A 22,788-nucleotide genomic window follows, 5' to 3' on the forward strand; every position below is an offset into this window, starting at 1 on the left:
AACATGCTCTGAGCTTTGCCTGAGGAGTGCAAGGCCACAGTCTCTCAGGTGGTCAACTTGCCCACTGGTTCTGGTGGGGGCACCATGCCCTGTGCTTGGTCCTAGGGAGTGCAAGGCCACAGTTTCTTATGTGGGTGACTTGCCTAGTGGTTCTGGAGGGGGCAACATGCTCTGTGCTTGGTCCTGGGGAGTGATGGGCCACAGTTTCTGGAGTGGGTGACTTGCCCACTGGTTCTGGAGGGGGTAACATGCCCTGTGCTTGGTCCTGGGAAGTGCAAGGCCACAGTCTCTCAGGTGGGTGAATACTCCACTGGTTTGGGGGGGCAACATGCCCTGTGCTTGGTCCTGGGACGTGTAAGGCCAAAGTCTCTCAGGTGGCTGAATACCCCACTGGTTCTGGTTGGGGCAGGCTGCACAGCAACCCAAGGAGGCTGGATCATATGGTGTCCACTGGCGGTGACGGCTGCACTGTTATGGTGGTTGTGGAAGGCTCCTGCTCAGCCCCTGCACTCTCCGATGGCTGCACTGTGGTGGTGCTGGTGGTTGTGGGCGGCTGCTGCTCAGCCCCTGCACCCTCCGATGGCTGCACTGTGGTGGTGGTGGTGGTTGTGGGCGGCTCCTGCTCAGGCCCTGAACCCTCCGATGGCTGCACTGTGGTGGTGGTGGTAGTGGGATGCTCCTGCTCAGCCCCTGCACTCAGTGATGGCTGCACAACCATGGCTTGCAGTGGGGGCTCTGTGACAGCTGCTGGTGCAGGCTCCTTCCCCTTCTTGCTGGCTGGTGCAGGCTCCTTCCCCTTCTTTCTGGCTGGTGCAGGCTCCTTCCCCTTTTTGCTGGTTGGTGCAGGCTCCTTCCCCTTCTTGCTGGCTAGTACAGGCTCCTTCCCCTTCAGTAATTGTTGCCTGGAATCCTTTCCACCGTGTAGGTGCTGATGAAACTGGGATGGTGGACTGTTTGGCTGAGGTGCCCGGCTGGGTTCTTGATACCTTGGCCATACGTGCAGGACGGGGGTGGGAGTGGTATGGAAGAGGTCAAGGGTGGAAAGGAAATGCTTTTTAGGGACATTGGGGCGGGAAGAGGGAGAAGTAATGGGAGTGGAGGATGAGGGAGTGGTTGTTGTAGGTGTTGGTCTGCTGGATTTGGGTGCAGGTGCATGGGTTGTATGATGTTGTGAGGTGGATGGCTATTGGGTGTCTGAGTGCTTGCGTTTGTGTGCTTTAGGAGGGGGGACAGACACGGTGGGAGAGGACAAAGGGGACATGTGCATGGATGTTGTGGAGGTGTCTGCCAGTGAGGTGTGTGATCTGCTTGGTGTGGTGATGATGCAGGTAGCGGATGATGATGTAATGCATGCAAGTGTGAGTGTGGACGGAACCGGATGGGAGGAGGAGGAGGAGGAGGAGGAAGAGAAGACAGTGGAAATAGTGGATGTTGTTGTTTCTGCAAATTAATGGTGTTTGTGTGAGTACCTGTGGGATGAAGTGTGGTGCTTGTGTTTGAGTGTGACACTCTTGGGTGTTGTCCCGTGTGCACGTTCCTCTGGCTGTGTGCTTAGGATGGGTTGGGATAAAGGAGAATGGGACTGAGAAGTGGTAGTTGGAGGGGAGACAGTGGAAACAGGGACAATGGCTGCCATCAGAGAGGAGGACAGAGCGTGGATCAATCTCTGTTGGGCAGCCAATCCACTGTGAATGCCCTCCAGGAATGCATTAGATTGCTGCATCTGGGCTGCCAGCCCCTGGATGGCATTCACAATGGTTGACTGCCCTACAGAGATGGATCTCAGGAGGACAATAGCCTCCTCACTCAGGGTAGCAGGGCTCACTGGGGCAGGGCCTGAGGTGCCTGGGGCGAAGGAGATGCCCACCCTCCTGGGTTAGAGGGCACAGGCAACTCGCTGAGGGGCTGCTGGGAGGGCGGTGCTGGTACAGGGGTGGCGGCTGTAGCTGGGGTGGTCACAGAGGTGTCCGCCACCACCAGGGAGCTCCCGTTGGAGGAGGTATCTGAGTCTGTATTGTCCCCTCCAGTCTCCACCATGGAGCACCCCTCACCCTCCGTCCCACTTGTGCCCTCAGCATCGGAGGACTCTGCCTCCAGGGTCCTGTGGGATTCAGCTCCCTCCGTCACCGGTGCCTCTGCTCCTCCGCCAGATGATGCTAATGCACATAAGGTCAGGATGACAAAACAAGAAAGGGGGAGGGAGACCAAGGATACACTGGGTCAGTGACTGCACTAACACCACTGTTGGCATACATAGCACCCTCACACACAGGGAACAGGCCTATGCACTATGCATTGCACTACCAGTGATATCACTAGCCACCAAGGCATGAGGAGGAGCACACACCGCCAACTGCAGCACACCTGGGACCCACGCAGCCCTGACCAGTGGTGGACGCTAATAAGCTAGGTAGGCAGTATTTCCCCTCCAGACCCTTAGCCACCAGAGGGCCTATGCTGCTATGTCTGGCCTGGCCTAGGGGCTCCCACTCACACACAACCATCACCCAGATACCACCCCTCTAGCCTTTGCCTTCAATGATGGCCACTGTACTCACCCCCTTGAGGCTGCTGTGATGCCCTCAAGCGCCCATCCAGCTTTCGATAGGCCACTGCCAGTATGAGGACCTACGCTGCTATGTCAGGCCTGGCCTAGGGGCACCCACAGACACACATCCACCACCCGGATACCACCCCACCAGCTGTAAGTTGTAATGATGGGCACTGTACTCACCCCCTTGTGGCTGCTGTGATGCCTTCAAGTGCCCATCCAGCTCGGCCATCACGGGGGTCAGGGTTCGACGGGCACCCCTTCCTCATTGGAAGGCCATCCCAGGCTGGACCTCCGTGGTCTTCCGTGCCCAGCATCTCAGGTCCTCCCACCGTTTGTGACAGTAGGTGCTCCACCTGTCATAGACCCCCAGGGTCCGCACCTCCTTGGCGAGGGCATGCCATATACCCTTCTTTTGATGGGTGTTGACCTGCAGAGGCAATACAGACATGAGAACACCATTAGACAAACAGTCCAGCCGGTAGCACATATGACCCACCATACCCGTTTCCATCACTATTGACACACACATAGCCCAGCACTCAACGTTTACCCAGGCAAGAGGACATCCCTCCCTCTTTACACAATGCCTTCACACACACCTCCATACATTCATGCCACATGCATCATGCCCACAGTGTACTCACCTGTTGGTCTGGAGGCCCAGACAGCATTCCGTCCTGGGGTAGGATCCCATCCACCATTCTCTCCAATTCCTCTGAAGTGAAGGCTGGGGCCCTTTCCCCGGTCACACGGGCCATGGTAGGTTCCAGACACAGGTCACAGCAGCACAAGCAAACTAGGTCTTCTCCTGTGGAAGGTCAGGAAACAAGTGATGAATCAGATAGAAAATGGCAGTCACGTCCACGGTGGTGCATACCATCACCGCCAGAGTAGATCACCATTGGCTACTGTACCCCATAGGGCCCAATATTAACCAATGAGGAATTGCATGGTGGCTCCCAGCCGCCTACCGCCACAGCGCATAATGTCAGCGGCATTACCTCACTTCCACCCATCCCTCCACACAGGACAGGCTTACGCTATTTCAGGGGGTGGGCAGGCCTATGAAATAATACTGCATCACAGGATGAATAGGCACATACTTGACAATTCACACTGTCCCATAACATGTTTACAGATTGCAGACAATTGTTGTGGCTCCATTGTTCAGTTTCTGACAGCCTCCTCACTCTTTTGTCCCTTAGATTCCTACTGCTGCGGATGAATAGGAGATGGAGACATACCCCCTGAAGGCTACACATAACACTCACCTATGGACTGGACAGGGCCACAATCACAGAGCTGTGTGCCCAATTGGAGCCTGACCTGATATCTGCAATCTGTCATCCCATTGGGATCCCCCCTCTTGTGCAAGTGCTATCAGTTCTCCATTTCCTGGCAACTGGTTCTTTCCAAGTGACAGTGGGCGTGGCAGCAGGAACGTCACAGCCAATGTTCACAATCGTGCTGACAAGAGTGTTGACTGCCCTGATAAAACACATGTGAAGCTACATGACATTCCTCCAGGCTGAGGATTAGCCACTGTGAAGGCCAATTTTTATGCAATGGGACATATCTCCAATATAATTGGGGTGATTGATGGAACACATATTGCATTTGTTCCCCCCCCCCCAGAATGAACAGGTGCTCAGGAATCGTTAAAGTTTACACTCAATGAATGTGTAGATGGTGTGCTTGGCGGACCAGTATATCTCCCACATCAATGATAAGTGTCCAGGGTCGGTGCATGATGCCTTTGTCCTGAGGAATAGCAGCATCCCAAATGTGATGGCCCAACTACAGAGGCACAGGGTGTGGCTGATAGGTGAGCCCTGGTTCCCACCCAGTATATGTTGGTGTATGGCTATGGTGTTGGCCATATGGGATAGTGTGTGGCTAAATATTGTCCCTCAATATTTGCAGGTGACTCTGGTTACCCAAACCTATCATGGTTTCTGACCCCTGTGAGGAATGCCAGGACAAGGGCAGAAGAACGTTATAATGAGGCACATGGGCGAACCAGAAGGATAATTGAAAGGACCTTTGGCCTCCTGAAAGCCAGGTTCTGGTGCCTCCATCTAACAGGTGGATCTCTGTGCTACTCACCCAAGAAGGTCTGCCAGATAGTGGTGGCATGCTGCATGTTGCACAACCTGGCCCTCAGACGCCCTGTCCCTTTTCTACAGGAGGAGGAGACTGGAGATGCCCCTATGGCAGCAGTGGACCCTGTGGACAGTGAGGATGAGGAGGCAGAGGATGAGGATGTGGACAACAGAACATCTGTAATCCGTCAGTACTTCCAATGACACACAGGTGAGACAGTCCAATTTTACATTTCAATGACTTTGGTTGTTCTCTCTGTGGCATTGGCATGCTGGAATTTTCCACTTCTATGCCCACTTACTGTTACCTCTGGCTATTCATTTTACAAATGTTGGTGATTTGACAAATACTCCTGGTGTGATCACAACAGCCAGCTACAGGTCATTAATTCTATGATCATTCTATGTACAGTTCATTTGCTATGGTTGTACCTGTTTCAATCAATACATATTTGAAATACATGACATACTCAAAATGATTTTTATCGAAGGGTGTTTATTATTGTGCTAATATGTAGAGGGGAAGGTGCAATGGGATGGGGTGATGATGGAGGAAAGGCCAGGGTACTGTTCCAGTCTGTTTGTAGCGCAGGTGCATTGTCGATCAGGACATAGGAAGGGGAGCAATGGCAGTTCAAGGTGGACAAGATGACTGAGTGGGACAAAAGGGGGACAATCAGGAGAGTCTCATTTCCGGGCGGGGGTCTTGACAAGTGTCTCTGGCTTTTGTCTGGATCATCGGGAACATTTGCGGGGTGGTTCACCTTCTGCAGGGGGAGGGATGCTGGTGGCCTGTGAGTCCTGTGGCGGGGCCTCCTGGCCACTAGTGGCAATGTAAGTGGAAGGCTGTTCAGACGACTTGCTAGTGGCAGGGGCCCACTGGTGTGACACTGCCTCCCTCATAATGTTGGCCATGTCTGCCAGCACCCCTCCTAGGGAGATCAGGGTATTAATGATGGCCTGCAAGTCCTCCCTGATCCCCTGGTACTGTTCATCCTGCAGCTGCATGTTCTCCTGCACGTTGTCTGGGATCTGGCCCATCGTGTCCTGGGAATGTGGATAGGCTCCCAGGATTTTGGAGAGTGCCTCCTGGAGAGTCGGTTCCCTGGCCCTGTCCTCCTCCTGGCACACAGCAGTCCTCCCAGTGTCCCTGGTGGCCTGTGCCTCTGTCCCCTGAACGGTGTGCCCACTGCCACTGACCCCAAGACCCTGATTGTCTTGTTTGCGAGGTGTGGCCTGGGGTCCCTGTAGAGGTGGGCACACTGATGATTGAGGTGTCCTGGGGACAGAGGTTTGGGGGCGCTAGGTGGGTGCTGTGGTGTTGTTTCCTGATGGGGGAGGCTGTGTGGTGATCTGTGACTGGGCTTGGGTAACCGGCTGTCCAGTGGTCCCTGATGGGCCAGGTAGATCGTCTAGATCCTGAAGGCCAGAGTTACTGTCATCACTGTGGGCCTCTTCAGTTGGGGCACCACTGGATAGTGCTGGCACCTCCTCTTCAGTGACATTGGCTGGGTTACCTGTGGGGATGTAAATGATGTGTTATTCTTAATGTGTATGACATATTGTACATCTCTGGCTTCACCTCTATGGTTGGTGTTGCCCTGCCAGCTTTTACTTGTGTACATTGGTATATGGTGGGATTGTTAGTTGTCTATGGTGTGCATGCTTTAGTGATGAGTGTCCATGTAGGGCTGTTAAGGGTGTCCATGCATTGGTACAGCGTGCAGGGCATGGCATTGAGATTGAAGAGATGTGATGGTGGAGTGAGTGGGATGTAGTGGAGTGATGGGAGTGAGGGTATGTGATGGCTTGCAGGTAGGGGGTGTGATAATAGTGGAGAGTTGACTTACCAGAGTCCAGTCCTCCTCCGACTCCGGCCAGGCCCTCAGGATGCAGTATTGCCAAGACTTGCTCCTCCCATGCTGTGAGTTGTGGGGGAGGAGATGGGAGTCCACCGCCAGTCCTCTGGATCGCGAGCTGGCGACTTGCTGATATGGAACGTACCTTCCGCCGTAGGTCATTCAACCTCTTCCTAATGTCGTCCCTTGTTCTGGGGTGCTGTCCCACGGCGTTGACTCTGTCAACTATTCTCCGCCATAGCTCCATCTACCTGGCTATTGCTATCTGCTGCACCTGTGCTCCAAATAGCTGTGGCTCTACCCTGACAATATCCTCCACCATGACCCTTAACTCCTCAATGAAATGGGGGTGCCTTTGTGGTGCCATGGGTGTTATGTGATGTGTGTTGGTGAGGGTGTGTTGGGTAGTGTGTTGGGGTGTGTGAAGTGGAGTGCATGAGTGATGTATGGATGTATGTGGTGTGTGTGTATGTAGTTGTGTCAGTGGTTTTGGTGTCAGTTAGGTGGCAATGATTTGTATTCATAAAGGGTTGTGGGTAATGTGGGTGTGTGTTTTATAGTGGTGTGGGTGTGTGGGTGTGGTGTGTGTATGGGTGTCAGGTGTGTGTTGTTTGAATTGTCCAATGTGGTGTTGTTTTGTATATGCGTGTCCATTGTGAGCGCAGCGGTATGTACCGTCAATGGTTTACTGCCGTTGAATGTCCGCCGTGGTGATTTGTGGGTCATAATGTGGTGGGCGTTGTTCTGTTGGCGTAACAGTGTGGGTTTAGATACCACCACTTTATCACTGACCTTTGGTCTGGCGGATTTGTGTCTGTGGCTGAATTCTGTCGGATTGGTGTGTGTGTGTGTCATAATATGGTGAACAGATATCTGCCACCGCTGCAGTAAATTGGGGGCCGTCAGCATGGTGGTAAACAGGATTTAATGAGGGCCTAAGTGCTATTTTAAGGAATCCTGCATAATATGTTTAAACGTTCATTCAGTTCATGAACTTTTAAGTTACATGAATATAAGACTGTATTTTCTTGGGAAGAATAGAAACCAAATTCCCTCAATAATCCGAAATTACCCGGTATTGGAAAGTAATCCAACAAACTACAGATTTGGTTCATTCATCAAAAATCCAACAGGTGAGAGTAGGTTCATACAATCATATCTGTTGAAAGTATATCAAGCCATTTAATATATGACATCTGATTTCATAGTCTTGAATATTGTCACAGATCTCACGCCCTGCAGTCTCCTCCCAAAAATCCCTTCTGGTCATCTGGCCTATCCAAAATTCTGATAACTAATATAGTCGCAGAGTCAGTGCTGCCAGAAGGTGGGCAATCGAGGGTACTGCTCCTGAGGAAAGTGCTCCTGACACCTTTGGTATAGTTAGATAACAGGGCCATTAATGGTCCTTTGCAGAAATAGCCAAACAAATATGTGAAATTACACATAATTAAATAAATGCCTTATTCAGCATTTTACACAATTTTTTAGTGCAAAACATGTCATTACGTCTATATTTGGCACAAGGTTTGCTAAATACATAGCACAAAATCGTGCATGATGGGAACACATGCTGCTTGTGTTCTGTTCAGTTACGTCCTTCTTGTGCTTTCATGAAAATATTTTTTCCTGAACAAAGTATTAATTAAGCGATGTGGCGTTCGGGTGTAATCTCAGGCATTTGGTCTAACAATCATAACATGAAATTCCAGAGATTATTCCAAATTAGTCTGATAGACATTACATTTTATTTAATGAGGACCACAATTAGCCCTTCTTTTTATAACAAGAATACTAGAAGGCACTTAACAAGGTTATCTCTTACCAAGGAAAGGGGATACATATATGTCATTCCTCATCCGTTTCTCCCTTTCCTCGGACCTATTTCAATATGCCCTCATATACTGTATCCTCCTTCCACAACTTAACCATCTCTAGGTTTCAACATTTTCTCCAACTACTGTGCTATTAAGGACCTGCTGAGCTATGCAAATACCTTGAAAGAGTCACATTTCGCCTACCTTAAATAGTACCTGCTCTATACCTATATTTTGAATCTTTGGCACACAAATTAATTTCCTAGTCTTGCCGCACATATTTTGCTTATACGGTCTCACTTTCTACCTTCAGACCTGTAAGACATCTTTGACACAGTAATGCACAGTATTATTCTCAATCACATTATGGTCACTGTAACCGGGGTCTTAGGTCAGTTTCTTGACATGTTCATTTTCAGCCTGCAAGTGATAAAACGGAAAAACTCCTTTTCAAATTTACCGTGGCCTCATAGGGTGTTCTCCAAAAGTCCCCAAAGTTCTCTCACTTGAAATACTATCGTTTTGATGACAGCTCAACGTGCTCCATTTGTAATACATGCTATGCATTAGGAACTTGGAAGTTTATATGTGCATGTATTGGCCAAAATTAAAATGTCGCAAGACAGAAACCAACCTCCTGAGTCTAAACAACTGATATAATTCCTGGATATAATTCCTGAAACGTAACCTGCATTTTCTTCAGTCAACTCATCAACACACAGCAGTATTATTAAGGTACCAAAATGTAAATGTGTGATTTTTACTTTTTCCTTAAGCAGAAATGACAAACTATGTTACCTAGAAATGCAATCCATAAAGAAGTTAGAGCAGTTGCCAAACCGGGCTGTTTAGTGAACAAGCCTTGCAATGTCTCCTCTACAACAACGGTTCTTAACCTGTGGTTCGTGCGCACCTGGGGGGACTGCGACTGCTTAGAAAACTAATAATCTAGACAGATTAATAAAGTGCATGTAAGTAAAGAAGCAAAATGTAAAGCTGCAAATTTTAAAACCTTCTGTAATTTTGAAGGAATTCGAAACTGGAGGCTAAAAATTGGGTTGGTATCATCAGATGTAATCTTGGGAGCTTTGCAAGTGCATCACAGAGAATATAATATGGGCATTGAGCAGAATCTGTTTAATTTAGAAAAACTCCAACATTCCAAATAAAATCATTTTTTCTAATATTTGTTTGTGAATTAAAAATATTTCAGTATTTGTGTATTTATCTGATTAATGCATTTGCCTGTATTTTTGTGTATAGCTTTGCAGCTGAAATCATCATATTGCTTAGGCTGGTGTCCCATGCTTTCAGTATTGACTCAGAGAGGGTTCTCAGATTCCAATATTGAAAAATTGAGGTTCCCAGATTCCAGTAATGATCAGGTGGGGTCCCATGGATGTCAAAAAGTTAAGAATCACTGCTTCACAGTAGTTACTATTTCAATAGATAACTCTATAGAGAGCGTAAAATGCCCCAAGCAGACATGGCAAATAATTGATGTAAAGTAAAAAGGAAGTGGCATCTTATCCTTATCAAAAGTCGCCCATGACTCCCCACTTACTCTACAGTCAACTTGAAAATAATTTTTCAAAAGTCAAGTGCTTGCCAGCATTGTTTCACCAACCTTCAAATCAAAAAGTCATATTTCCTCCCTGGAAACTTGGGGCCAGATGTTTGCAGCGGTCGCAGAGTAGTGCCTTTTACGACTGCAAAAAAGCCTTTTGTATGTACAAACTCTATTTTGCGATTCGGTAACATTACTGCATCGCAAAATGGGGTTACGATTCTGTATTAGGAAGGGGCATGTTGAGGGTGTCCCTTCCTAATAGCGACCTGCGGGAGGGTGCAAGAATGTTTTGAGACCTAAATGCGAATACAAAACATTCAGAGTTTACCACCAACTTCAAGTTGGTGGTAACCCATTTTCAAATGGGAAGGGGTTGCCAAGGGACCCCTTTCCCTTTGTGAATGTGGGTGCAAACACTTTTTAGAAGCAGGCAGGGGTCTCAATATCCCAGAATACTCTTGAAAAATAAAAATAAAACTTTTCACTTTAATTTTTGAAACGCATCCTGGAAAATAGGCTGCATTTAAGAATAAACTGCTTTAATTAACAAGCAATTACAGAGATGGTGGTCTGCTCACCCCAGCAGGCCACCATCCCAGTGATTTTGGCCATTCCCAATAGGTTGCAAATTCTAACCTACCTCATGAATATTGATGAGGTTTGTCTATTTGCGCCCCACTGGGAATCTCTACATATGTCTGAGACACATCAGTACATCGCTGCTTGTGATATCCTAATTGTTGCGAATCGCAAAGAATCACCATTAGGAAACTGCAAACATATTTTTATGTACATCTGGCCCTAGGAATCTTTCCATCATCCACATTTTTCTCTGTTCAATGTTTAATGTACTTCACCAGTTTAGAAATGTTCCTTATATTCTGCCATCAGACTGTGACACAGTCTGCCACTCCCGCAGATTTTCTCTCCTGTTTATTTCTTTGCTCTGTTTCTCAAAACCCTAAACCAGAAATGTTTTTACCATAATGACTGCTGAGCCCCATCACCTTCCTGCAAAGGTCTGTGTCATTCATTACTTCTACTTTATCAGCTCTCACATAAATCCGTTTAATGCATAGTGTTTCAAGAATAGTGCTGACAGCTAGTTCAGGGAGCAACACACATTGCCATTTTCGAATATCAATCATGTGCACTAGAACATTATTGCAAGAGAAGCAAAAAAAGAAAAATCGAAAAAAACGCGTTTGAAGGTGATTCTTCCCAGTACCAAATGCATTGAGTAGTTCTTAGAGTTATGTAGATGTAAAACTCAGAAATACTGATTTGCAAACCAAATTCCCAACGACTTACTTGTGATTGTTTGTACAGTGGGCATAAATCCTGAGTTTATCTCGAATCACTCTTCCAGGCCGTGGTTTCCTCTGGATCCCTGCTACATGAACGGCTAACACCTTAGGACCAACAAGCTTTTTGTAAAGCAGAGACAACCAATAATCCTAAAAAGAAAGTTAAGATGTAATAAAAATTAAAATAATAAACTACAATTAAACCTTTATGTAAAAACAAGCGTAGTGAGCATGTTTTACTTTTAATGACATAATGATTTTTTTGTTCCTTTATTTTAAAACAATGTTATGCAGGGACGGCTTTGGGGCAGTGTAACAGGTGCAGCGGCACTGGGCACTGATCTGGAAGGGGGTGAAAGGGGCAATGGCCTCAGCGTTCGGGAGTTGCTGTGTTTAGCAATACCTTAAGATTTTAAAGCACCTGCTGTACAGTTCCTTCCGCTTCCAGCTTTCAGGCAGCAATAAAAATGTCAAGATAACACTTGTGATAAATGTTCCTGATAGAGAGAGATCAGACTTTTGTCTAGTGGCAATTTTTACTTACCATAAACTAGCGCAGAAGGGCAACATGATTGCTGCAAAGAACCGATTTGTATTTTATGTGGATAGCTGAGTGGATTCAAAACGTCAGCCTTTACCAATGCTTTAAAACAAATGAAATGTATGTGAGAGAGGGCACTTTAAATCTAGTATGTACTGGTAAAATGTTACATTTTTAAGTGGAACTAATCTTTGTGGAAATTCCTGAAGCCCAGATAGACAGGAGTAACCCCAGAGGTGAGGCGTTTGTACAAAAGTGAAGACTCCTCGCCTAGCGGAACTGAGCAGAAATGAGTAACAAAAATGGATTCCTCATATATGAGACGGAAGAAATGACTGTCCACAGTTGCAATTGCCTCAGCACTTTCAAAATAAATAACCAAATAATGTGCAAAATTTCTCCTTTTATGGCCAAAATGCTTCAGCGGGGAGATCCATTTTTTTCTAATAAATTTGTATCAATTTACAGCACATTGGAGGTGTCCGAGATTTCCTTGAACGTAAGGAGAAATTTTGCGCATTTGTGGGTTTTTTGAGACACAGCCGGGACCGCTGTGTTACAGCTTCCGCATTCTGGACATTGTTTGGTTTTATATATTTATAAATATGTACATTACCTACTGGCGGTTGCCAAGTAGATAGTAATAGTTAGGACCATGTTTTCATAGGAAAAGCATTTTTTGACTTGCCTATATCTTTGGCACCGTTTGATGAATCTTCCAAAAAGTTTCTGAAAGAAGTGTTCCTATGATTCTTGTTGCACATGGAAAGTTTTGGGGTGATCCGTCAAGCGGGGCCGAGAAAAAGGGAGCAATAAAGACGTTTCTATTAAATACATTTGGGGAACCCAGGGACCACGGGGGCAAGGTGTAAAAAAAGAGAAAGTGACCACCTCAGCGCCCACCACCCCCTGGGGCTACTCTCATTGGAGTGGGACTGCGTGGTCCCCCTCTTGGAGCATCTGATGGCCATGGGGAACGCCACCCCTCAGGGCCGGCTCCTGCTACGTCCCAGGGTGCCCACCCCAGGACACAGCAAACACTCTGCTGTTTGACAGCGGGACCTTTAAAGCAGGTCCTGCAGTCAAACAGCAGAGCTTTCATCTGTGTTTCCTGTATGCGTGCAGGGGACAGAGATGAAATGCTTCAGCAAGCATGGAGCTGCTGTCAAAGCATCTCCGTGCTTGCTGAACCAATGGCCTTAAGGCTTCCCCTGCAGTGTCATGTAGCCTGTAAAGAGGTCATTTTGTTTAAAAAAATAATAATAATAAAACAGAAATAAGGAGAAACATTGGGGTCCTAAATAGCCTGTAAAGGGCATTTTGGTTAAAAACAAATTAAATAAATGAATAAATGAGGAGGGACCTCTGTGGAGCCCTTAAGGGCTCCCTCAGGTCCCAGATGGCCCATGAAGGGCTAAAAAAAAATATTTAAAAACAAACAAACCATGGCTCAGTGTAAAAGTTGCAGACCTTCACACTAAGCTTTAGGGGTTTGAGTCCTGCTGGACTCATTTCAATTTTTGTTTGTTAATAAAAACAAATTATTATATTTAAAAAAAACATTTGTGATTTTAAATTGGAAATAAATAACTCTTTCTAAGTATAACAGACATCAAAAACTAAAAACTATCTCCTTCACACTTTTTTTTGCTCTCTCTGTCTCTCTTTCAATCAATTCTCCCACTCACAGACCCTCTCAGACAGTTTGCACCCACTCACGGTCCAATTCAGGCAATCACACAACCACTCACAGACCCTCTCAGACATTCATGCACCCTCTCACAGAGCCACTAAGGCCCTTGTGCACACACTCAGAGCCCCAGTCAGGCCCTCACACACCCACTCAGACCCACTCAAATAGTTAAGCACCCACTCACACACTCACTCAGACTGTCACACACCCACTCCCAGCTCCAGTAACCCCCTGATGCACCCACCCACGGACCCCTGCACATAGTGATGCACCCACTAAAACGCTTCAGTCTCACACCCAGAAAGACACTGACAGCCTCTCTTACCCCCAGATGGAGCCTCTCACACCCATAGAGGTCACGCACAACTTCTGCAGTGCATGCGCAAAGGGCTGTGCACAGCATCGGGTTGGGGGGTTGGCAGCAGGGACTGGCTGCAGGCCAGCCCCTGTGGGTAACCTCTAACATGCACAGGAGAAGGCTGTGCATGAAGCAAGGTTGGGTACTTATAAAGAGTTGGCCCCAGGCCCTGTGGCCAGCTGCCGCCACACACGGCCGAAGTAGTTACAGTTATCGCAAGTAACTATATCTTTTGCCTTAAGGTAACTATAACTTGTGCCCCACCATGCACAGTTTTCTCATAAATTATTTTACAGAAAATGTTGCAGTGGTGTTATCAATGATGTCATAGAACATGTAATGGGTGATTGAATATGTGGGGTAATTAGTAATGCACATACAGATAGATATACATTTTTTTAAATTACTTAAAACCTACTGAACGGATTTACACCAAATTACAAAAAGAGATATTTTTGGCCCAAGCTCTAGCTTTCTGCCAAATTTGGTGTACCGTTCAACGGTTCGGACTGCAGTCATGCTAGAATCCCTGTGGGAAATTGCATGGGGAAAATGGGTTTTGGGATTCCCCCTTTTTCTCGGCCTCTGCTTGAAAGTCACCCCGGAACATTCCAGACAGAAGCTGTATTGATAGGCATATTAGTTTTGAAAATTTCATGAAGGTTCTTCAAACAGAGCCACATTTATTAGCAGAACACAAAAGTGCTTTTCCTAAGGAAACTAGGTCCTAACTATAACTACCTATTCGCATCCGCCAGTATTATCTATATATCTATATGTACACACATATATACCGCCAGTAGGCTTTTTTTTACTTGCCTATATCTTTGCCGCTAGTTGACGAATCTGTATGAAATTTTCCAAAAATATGACACTCATGTCAGCTGCTGTCTGAAAAGTTTTAGGGTGATACATCAAGCCAGAAGCAAGAAAAAATGGGGGGTCTCAAAACATGTTTTTTTTTTCGCCATGTTAATTGCCATAGGGATTTTGAACAGAAATAGTGGCCTTTTTGTTATTTGGTGTAAATCCGTTTAGGATTTTGAACTGTTAAAGAAAAAACTATTTATTTATATATATGGACGCGAAGGCTCTGTAAACCACCTTGATCTGCCATCTTCCGCCGAATCCCGGAAAAAAAGATAAAAAATAAGAAAAAGGGCCAGGATAAGGACACCCTGACCCCTTAGCTCTCATGCTGGATTCCCAAAGAGACCTCCCCGAGGGCAAAAAAACACTTAAAAAAAATATTTTGCTGTAAAATTGCGATGGGGTAGCAAATCCTCTGTAAGAAAAATTGTTTAACAAAAGTGCGGTCTCACTCGCTTGTTTTAACAAAACCCTTGGGTGGGCCAGGTCCCGTGGGCATGTAAAAAAAAAAAAAGGAGGAGGGTGCATGGGGCCCCCTGCCAGGGCTTATTTATGACCTAGGGGCTGCCACTTCCCCAAGTGCCCCCCCCTTGTGGAGCCATAGATGGCCCTGGAGACCGCCACACCCCAGGGCCAGCTCCTGTTATATCCTGAGGTTCTCACCCCCAGGACACAGCTCTGTGCTGTGACTTGGCCAGAACTTTGACAGCTCTCTCCAAGTCAGAGGATACACTCCAGTTACAGCAAGTGAGAGCTGTCAACCAGCTCTCCCTTGCTGGAAGCAGAAGTTTCGTCTGTTTCCCTGCCTGCAGAGATGAGGCATGGACACAGAGGAAACAATCGCTCCACAAAGAGACAGCTGCATGTTTAAAATCTCCCAGTCTGTGACAGCAATGCTGGCTCCCGTTGAAGGTGGGGAGCAGGCTGGGACTGCAGGGGCCTTAAGGCAAGGGATGGGGGCTGCGTGGGGGCATGAGTTATAGTTACCTTAGGCCTCAAGGTATAGTTACTTGAAATAACTCTTACTGTAACTGCTAAATGCCTCTGGTTTTGTGTGAGTAAATTCAGAACCTAAGTATAACATCCCTGTAACCTTTGTTTTTTTAAGTCAAATATATATATATATATACACACACATCTATGTATATATATATGTATATATATATATGTTTCTCCAAATGCCACTGAAAATGCCGAACACTTAACGATGGGTGCCTCCTCCGTGCAAGTGGCATACACGTAAAACATACCAACAAAACCGGCTTTCCTTCAAAGCCATAAAGGGGCACTCTCCAGGTTGCAGCTAAGTTCAGTTTCCCAGCATGACGCGTTGCAGCTAAATGCCTTTCTCAAATGCCAGCAAAATAAAAAGACACTCGTATTTGGCTGTTTAAATAGTTTCCCTTCATTGTTAGTTTCGATATTAGTCATCAGTGAGAAAGGACTTCAATTCATCCATAAATCACTCTGCTCAGAGCGCTGCCATTTTAACATGTGTTGTTTATAGTTTAAAAGTCCCAGTTGCAGTAGTGATTCTGGGCATATTCATACTGTCATTGTAATCGGCGCGCTTTCAGCATGAAAACTCAATGTTGTTGTGGAAATATGCAAATGTCTTTTCATGAAACAAATTAGTTAATCCTGTTCATCTCCGTCTCATGCCCATATCATTTCCATACCTGAAGGCAGCAGTCTCGAGACTAGTGCCAATCCATGTAGTCATGTCCTGTAAAATCAGCAAGTATTTCAATATTTCAGGGCTACGGCAGTTCTGGCATTTTGTTATTATGAGTTTCTCCAAATGCCACTGAAAATGCCGAACACTTAACGATGGGTGCCTCCTCCGTGCAAGTGGCATACACGTAAAACATACCAACAAAACCGGCTTTCCTTCAAAGCCATAAAGGGGCACTCTCCAGGTTGCAGCTAAGTTCATTTCCCCAGCATGACGCGTTTCAGCTAAATGCCTTTCTCAAATGCCAGCAAAAAAAAAAAAAGGAGAGTGCCTCTTTATGGCTTTGAAGGAAAGCCGGTTTTGTTGGTATATATATATATATATATATATATATATATATATATATATATGTCAAACTGAGTGGCAGTCACTATAGTTAGGACTGTTTTTACCATAGACAGAGCGTTATTTTTTGCTGATAACTTTGGAACCCCTTCTTGAATCATCACAAAAGTTTCAAAATGTATACTTTGGTCTGTTCAGCTGTTGTCTTGAAAGCTTTGTGGTGATCCATGAAGTGGGGGCCGAAAACACTTTTTCCCTATTTTGTCAATGGGATTTCCCAAACCACTGAATTGTGAACATGACTACAGCCAGAACCACTGAATGGAATTATACAAAATTTTGCAGAAAACTAGATCTTCGTCACGCTTTTTGTGATTTAGTGTAAAGCCGTTCAGTAGTTTTAGAGAAGTTAGAGTTTAAAAAATATAGATATGTAGGCTTCTGAATGCATACATATAATCAAAGCATACATGTTTACAAACACACATATGTGCACCATTGGTATCTTGTGAATTTTATAGCTGTACATTCATATTTTGAATATCGTTGTCATGTAGGGCAAGAGCCAGCTCTAGAGTAATCGTCTGAAGATAAGATGGTTATCTGTGGATCTAAAGTTTGGAAGTAATGAATTCCAGAGTTTGGCTGCTGGAACAGAGAAAGATGTTCCACCCATTTTTTTCCTTGTATGCTAGGATTTTGATGTAGGGTACCAATCTGGAGTGGACGTTTCTTTGATACTGATGTATGTATTTAGCTATGTTCTTTCTGATGAAAAGTGGTCCTGTTCCCTGTATTTCTTTGTGAGTGATATAAAGCTGTTTGAAAGAGAACGTCTGGCAACTGGTAACCAATGTAGGGCCCTTAAGACAGGGAAGATGTAGGTTTGTGGATATATACAGGAGTAGCCTTTATATAGAAGTAGTCTGGCAGCAGAGTTTTGTTTGCTGAATTTGTTGTAGTCATTTCACAGTTGACAGAGGTGATCCATGATAAAGGCTATTGGCATAATCCAGTTTAGACGGTACACGAGAGGTAGTAGCATGGACCTTGTGTAAATCCTAGAGGGGGAAGATGCAACATAAAGTTTTCACAGTAATTAATATGGATCTTGCTAACTTATCCACTTGTGTATTCACTGATAACTTAGAGCCATGGTAATACCAATGTTTCCTAATTTCTTGGATACTTTAGGAGTTGGTCCCAGATCGTCAGGCCAGGTAGAGATGGGGTCATAATTTTTCCAAATGCCACAGGTGATTATTTCAGTTTTGGATGCATCCAATTTGAGATGGTTCTAAGGAAGTGGGCCTACAGATACTGATCCGGCCCATCTGTGGACCCAGCAGAACCAAAGCATCTGCTCTGCTGCATGACACAACCCTGAGCAGAACCGATGCATCACCTCAGCTGGGATGATACTTCTTCTGCAAGGCTCTGCATCAGCCTTGCAGCCTGCATTCTCATCGGAACTGCCACTCGCATTGCAAGCCCCTCATGAACAACACCCTTGATGATGACACAGGAATTCACATTGCAAGCCCTGCAGTCTCTTTGCAACCAGTTGATGTGCAGCGCATCCTCAATGCAGTAATTCGCATTGTACGTTTCCCTCGTTGTTGGCCTCCTTGACAAAACAAGACCTTGCATCGCAGCCTCTCAGCTCACCGGAACTGATGATGTGCAAAGCATTTCCCCCCTGCCCTTCGCATAGCCTTGGCTGCGTGACACATCTTTATCGTGGGCCTCGCAGCACTCTGCAACCAGGATTTAGGATACTCTTGTTCAGCAGGTCGAACTAGGTCCCTGAAGCTGGTCCACGCTCCATCACAGTCGGCCCGAACTTGTGACTTTAGGCATTATCACAACCTCTATGGAATATAATGGGATCCTAATACAGCAGACGGAATATCCTTCACATTTGTGAAGGAGGAAACCCCTCTGTTAAGGTCATAAGGCCCTTTGTCTTGGTTCAGCGCGAACCAGATAGCCACAGTTGGCGCTTTGCACTTTTTGGTGCTATTTTTACTGAAACCTTTAAAACTGCATATCCTCTGGTTCTAGTGATTGGATTGTTGTTGTTCTGCTCTTGCTTTGTTTATTAAAAATATTCTATGTTTCTAATTTGGTGTGGGATCCTTCTTGTGTTGTTTTTTCACATTATTACTGTTTGAAGTGGTGCACAAATACTTTACACATTGTATCTGAGTGAAACCTGACTGATCTGTGCCACGACACCCAAGGATTGAACACATTTAGGGTTTGATTGTGACTTCACCCTGACTAGGACTATGGTTCCTGCTTGAGTCGGGAGTGAAACCTACTCAACCAGTAACCCTATTTCTTACAGGTAGCAATATGATGCATGTAAAAAGGAGAAAAGAGTTCAGAAAGATTTGCTTCCAAATACTCCTACATCCTCACTCAAGATAATGTTCCGATGGTTCCATTACTGAATAGAAGATCGAAATATTCTTGATGAAATAGCCAGATTATATTTAATGAGGGCAGCTCAAGAAGGGATAGTGTTCACACATGCTAGTATAAGTGTTATTGTATATGTGGTATAGCAAAGATACTGGTGGCCATATTTAACAAAGCAAACAAAACAAATACATGTAGAATGCAGTATTTGCCAACAGATAAAACACTCTATTGTTGAAAGACCAGCACAGACCCCTTTAACTCTCTCAGCCTGATGGACTGTGATCATTTCATTGACCACGCTGGGCCAATTTTGAGTCTAAACTGATATAAATATATGTTGGTTGCTGTTGATTCATGTCCCAGCTTCTAATTGGTTTAGCCACAAAGGTCTGCCACTACTTGAGTGGTCATAAAAGACTTTTAGTGCCTAGTTGACATGGGAGCAGTTCATACCTTTAATTCAGACAATGGTCCATTGTTCAATGCTAAGATGTTCATGGATGCTATCTCTGCTCTAGGAGTACGACTGCTATATTTGTGCCCATCCCATCTTGAAAGTAGTAGAATTGTAGAACGTGCTGATAGTACACTCTAACAAGCCTAGACCACAGGGGTATTGGATACAAAAATAAGTTGTCCGCATAATCTGTCAAGAGATGCACTTCGTAATTTATCTAGAGGAGTATTATATGGTCATACTCTATACAAGGTACTATTTGGAATACCAATTATGTCTCTAATCTTGAAGTTTCTTGAAAGGTGTCAGAATCCACATCTCTAAAATGAACAGTGCATTTGAATTTGTTGCAGAGTATTCAAGGAGTCAGAAATAACCCTTTAAACGTGAAGCACTGTGAGTCTGTCACCGGTAAAAGGATTACTAAAGATGTTGACAGGGAGCTCACTACAGTGAGAGATTTAGTTCAAGAAAACATTCCTGATAAATTCTCAAGCCATCCTATTGAACACCCTTTCAAGTTCTTGGAATAGAAGCACTAGAAGTTTAATCTTTCAGCCTTTGCCTGGCTGAAAGAACAAAAGGAATATGTCTATCAATCACAATAAAAAATACTTTGTGGTGGATTATGTTCCGCATAGCCCTCCTGATATCAAGATGCCTCAGGAGTGAAACAGCCCATCCTCTTCTCCCTACTCCACAACAAGTATCTCAGGAAGAGCATAGCCATGATGAAACCCTGAGAACCATTCCAAGGACATTAGAGCCTGCCTCCAGCTTGACACCAAGTACCAGCTTCCACGGAGGAGCTAGATTTTGTTATGCCAACAATCTCCAGAGTTGACACTACTAATATGATTTACTATGAGCCCCAACTGACCCTACATCAATTGAAATGGCGCTGTAGGAGAATGATGCTGATGCAGATTTTGAAAAAAGAGACATAACAAACCATTCTACAGTTCATCATCACTGCAGATGGATTACCATTTTCTATTAGTTACATGACAGATAACTTTCTCTATCATGATTGTACATGTGGATTGCTACTGTCATTTGTTTTCTTCTAATTTGGATAATGATACTGATCACAATTTTTCTCTTCATAAATGGGACTCTATTCCTGATAGGACTGTGGTATTTACTGTGGTTCAGGAATTTCATCTGCATTCTTCTTCTCCCAGAACATGTTACGTGCATCAAGCTGTGAACATCACTGAGTATGCTGTGCTATATGGTATGGTTTGGGAAAAGGCCCTCTACCAAGTTATGGGATTGCTGATATGATACAAATGTCAATTTGATGACGTTATACCCCCTATTTCTTTTTCAGACTCTTGAGACATTAATGATCTGTCCCCCTACATTACACTGGATATTAAAGATCCTTATTTGAATGCTAAAAACCACCAAGAAGGATTTTGTTTTCCTTATTATAGTCATAAATTCATCCCCAGAAATAGAAGTCCATGTGAATTATATAATTACACACAGGGAGAGCATTGCGGGCCCACCCATACATAATCCCAATAGTTTCCAGAAAGAAATGCATTAGTTATATAGAGATGACAGGACAGACCCATCTGCTTTATAAATTCTCTAAAGCCAGAGAAACACAAATAAAATCTCCTTAATAATCACATTATTCATTGAAACACTTGCTGTCCAAAGTTATGAGCTTTGGAAAGAAAATGATAGTGAGATAAACATTTAGGGTACTAAATGTTGGCAACTTAAAGGTACAGAGGCTTTATTTGAAGCTTGATGGCTATATAGAGAAATTATGTTTCAAACAAAACTATTCAGCAGATAACTTGCATGAGCTTGCCTTCACTAAAGACTTAAAAACACCATCCATTCCAAAAGGTAATTCAACAGAGGTTTCAAGTTGGAGGTGGAAGGGAATTTTTACTGATATAATTGAATTGCATTTAATTCAGATGACATGACCTTATGGTCCATAGACACTAATATGTGCATGAAAAGATTCATTTCCAAAACGCCTGGCCCCTTATCAAGTAGATCACACCTCAGGTATAACATTTAAACTCCCAATCACCTAGAGTGCGGGTGCATTATGCCTGCAACAGCTAACACATTCCATCTCAACTGATGTGAAGGTACATTTGTCCAAAATTTATAAAGACATGGATATTAATGACTTTCTACTGGGTTCCCATCCAGTGAAAAAATAAATTATTTGAATCCACATTATTACTTGCCAGTATTAAATAGGAACAGGTACATTCAGAGAAAGAAGCCACAGAAAGAACTGGACAAGCAGATATAGAAATTATGAAAACCACATCCAGCACTTTAATGTCCTCTGCCTTGCATCTTCTGAAAAAAGATTTAAATCTTTTGCAACATGGACATGCTCAGTTGCGAGCCATAACACAATTAAATTGGGCTTTACAGACTCTGAAAACTAGCAACATGCCATGGAAGCTGAAAAATTAGAGGGCAGTATTTGATCTCTATAATCTGACTTCAACCCAAAAAACAATGGTAAAAAAAAGAATACTGTCTTCTAAGTATTGATGAGATAGAAAGCATCATGTTTTCTGTGGCAGAAGATCGACACCTTGTGTAGCTCCTACACGAAGTAATCTTCTTACCAATAGCAGCTTTTCATTTTTATGATTGTCGAAAGAACAGGTCCCTGGGTTAGGATGAAGAAATACACAGGGAATTTGTGTTGAATTCTATTGCTCTACCAAAGACAATCCAGCATTCATAAGCACATGTGGGTGCACTATTCCTCTAGGTCATTCACTCTTCTGTGATTCCATAGCTCTGATGGAACCTGTGACCCTTTGATGCCAGGATTGAATTGTAGGTTGTTTGCAACACCTGCCCCATTCATTCTCTCCTATTATGCAAATAAAGGCAACAGGTCCTAACTTATAAGGACAAAGGATAGCTCTTGTGGAATGTTAGAAATTGGGTTTCTGGTTGGCTAGGGTATTCAACTAAGCCAGGCAAAACCCACAACTCTAGCCAGGATAGGTAAGTTACACACCAAAGATAACCTGTGCTCACCCTCTAGTAGCTTGGCGCAGAGCAGGAAGGCTTATCATCAGAGGCAATGTGTTAAGCGTGTGTGCACTGCACTCACACCAGTGACACAATAAATAATCCACAAAAGAGACTCCACACAGGATTACATAAAAATATGCTTCTGTAGTTTACATGTATCACAAGACCGAAATT

At 44.7% G+C, this 22,788-nt stretch overlaps 1 protein-coding gene across 2 annotated transcripts in view; it reads right to left on the reverse strand.

The window, feature by feature from the left end:
• HPSE2 (heparanase 2 (inactive)) overlaps positions 1 to 22,788 on the reverse strand; it is a 2,071,112-nt gene that overhangs the window by 241,449 nt on the left and 1,806,875 nt on the right. For both annotated transcript variants that reach the window (XM_069239663.1, XM_069239662.1), the window contains one exon: positions 11,214 to 11,359. In XM_069239663.1, the coding sequence (XP_069095764.1) occupies positions 11,214 to 11,359 (146 nt within the window). The remainder of the gene's footprint in view (positions 1 to 11,213; positions 11,360 to 22,788) is intronic.

This window comes from Pleurodeles waltl, chromosome 6, assembly GCF_031143425.1.
Source record: "Pleurodeles waltl isolate 20211129_DDA chromosome 6, aPleWal1.hap1.20221129, whole genome shotgun sequence".
In the NCBI taxonomy this organism is placed as follows: domain Eukaryota; kingdom Metazoa; phylum Chordata; class Amphibia; order Caudata; family Salamandridae; genus Pleurodeles; species Pleurodeles waltl.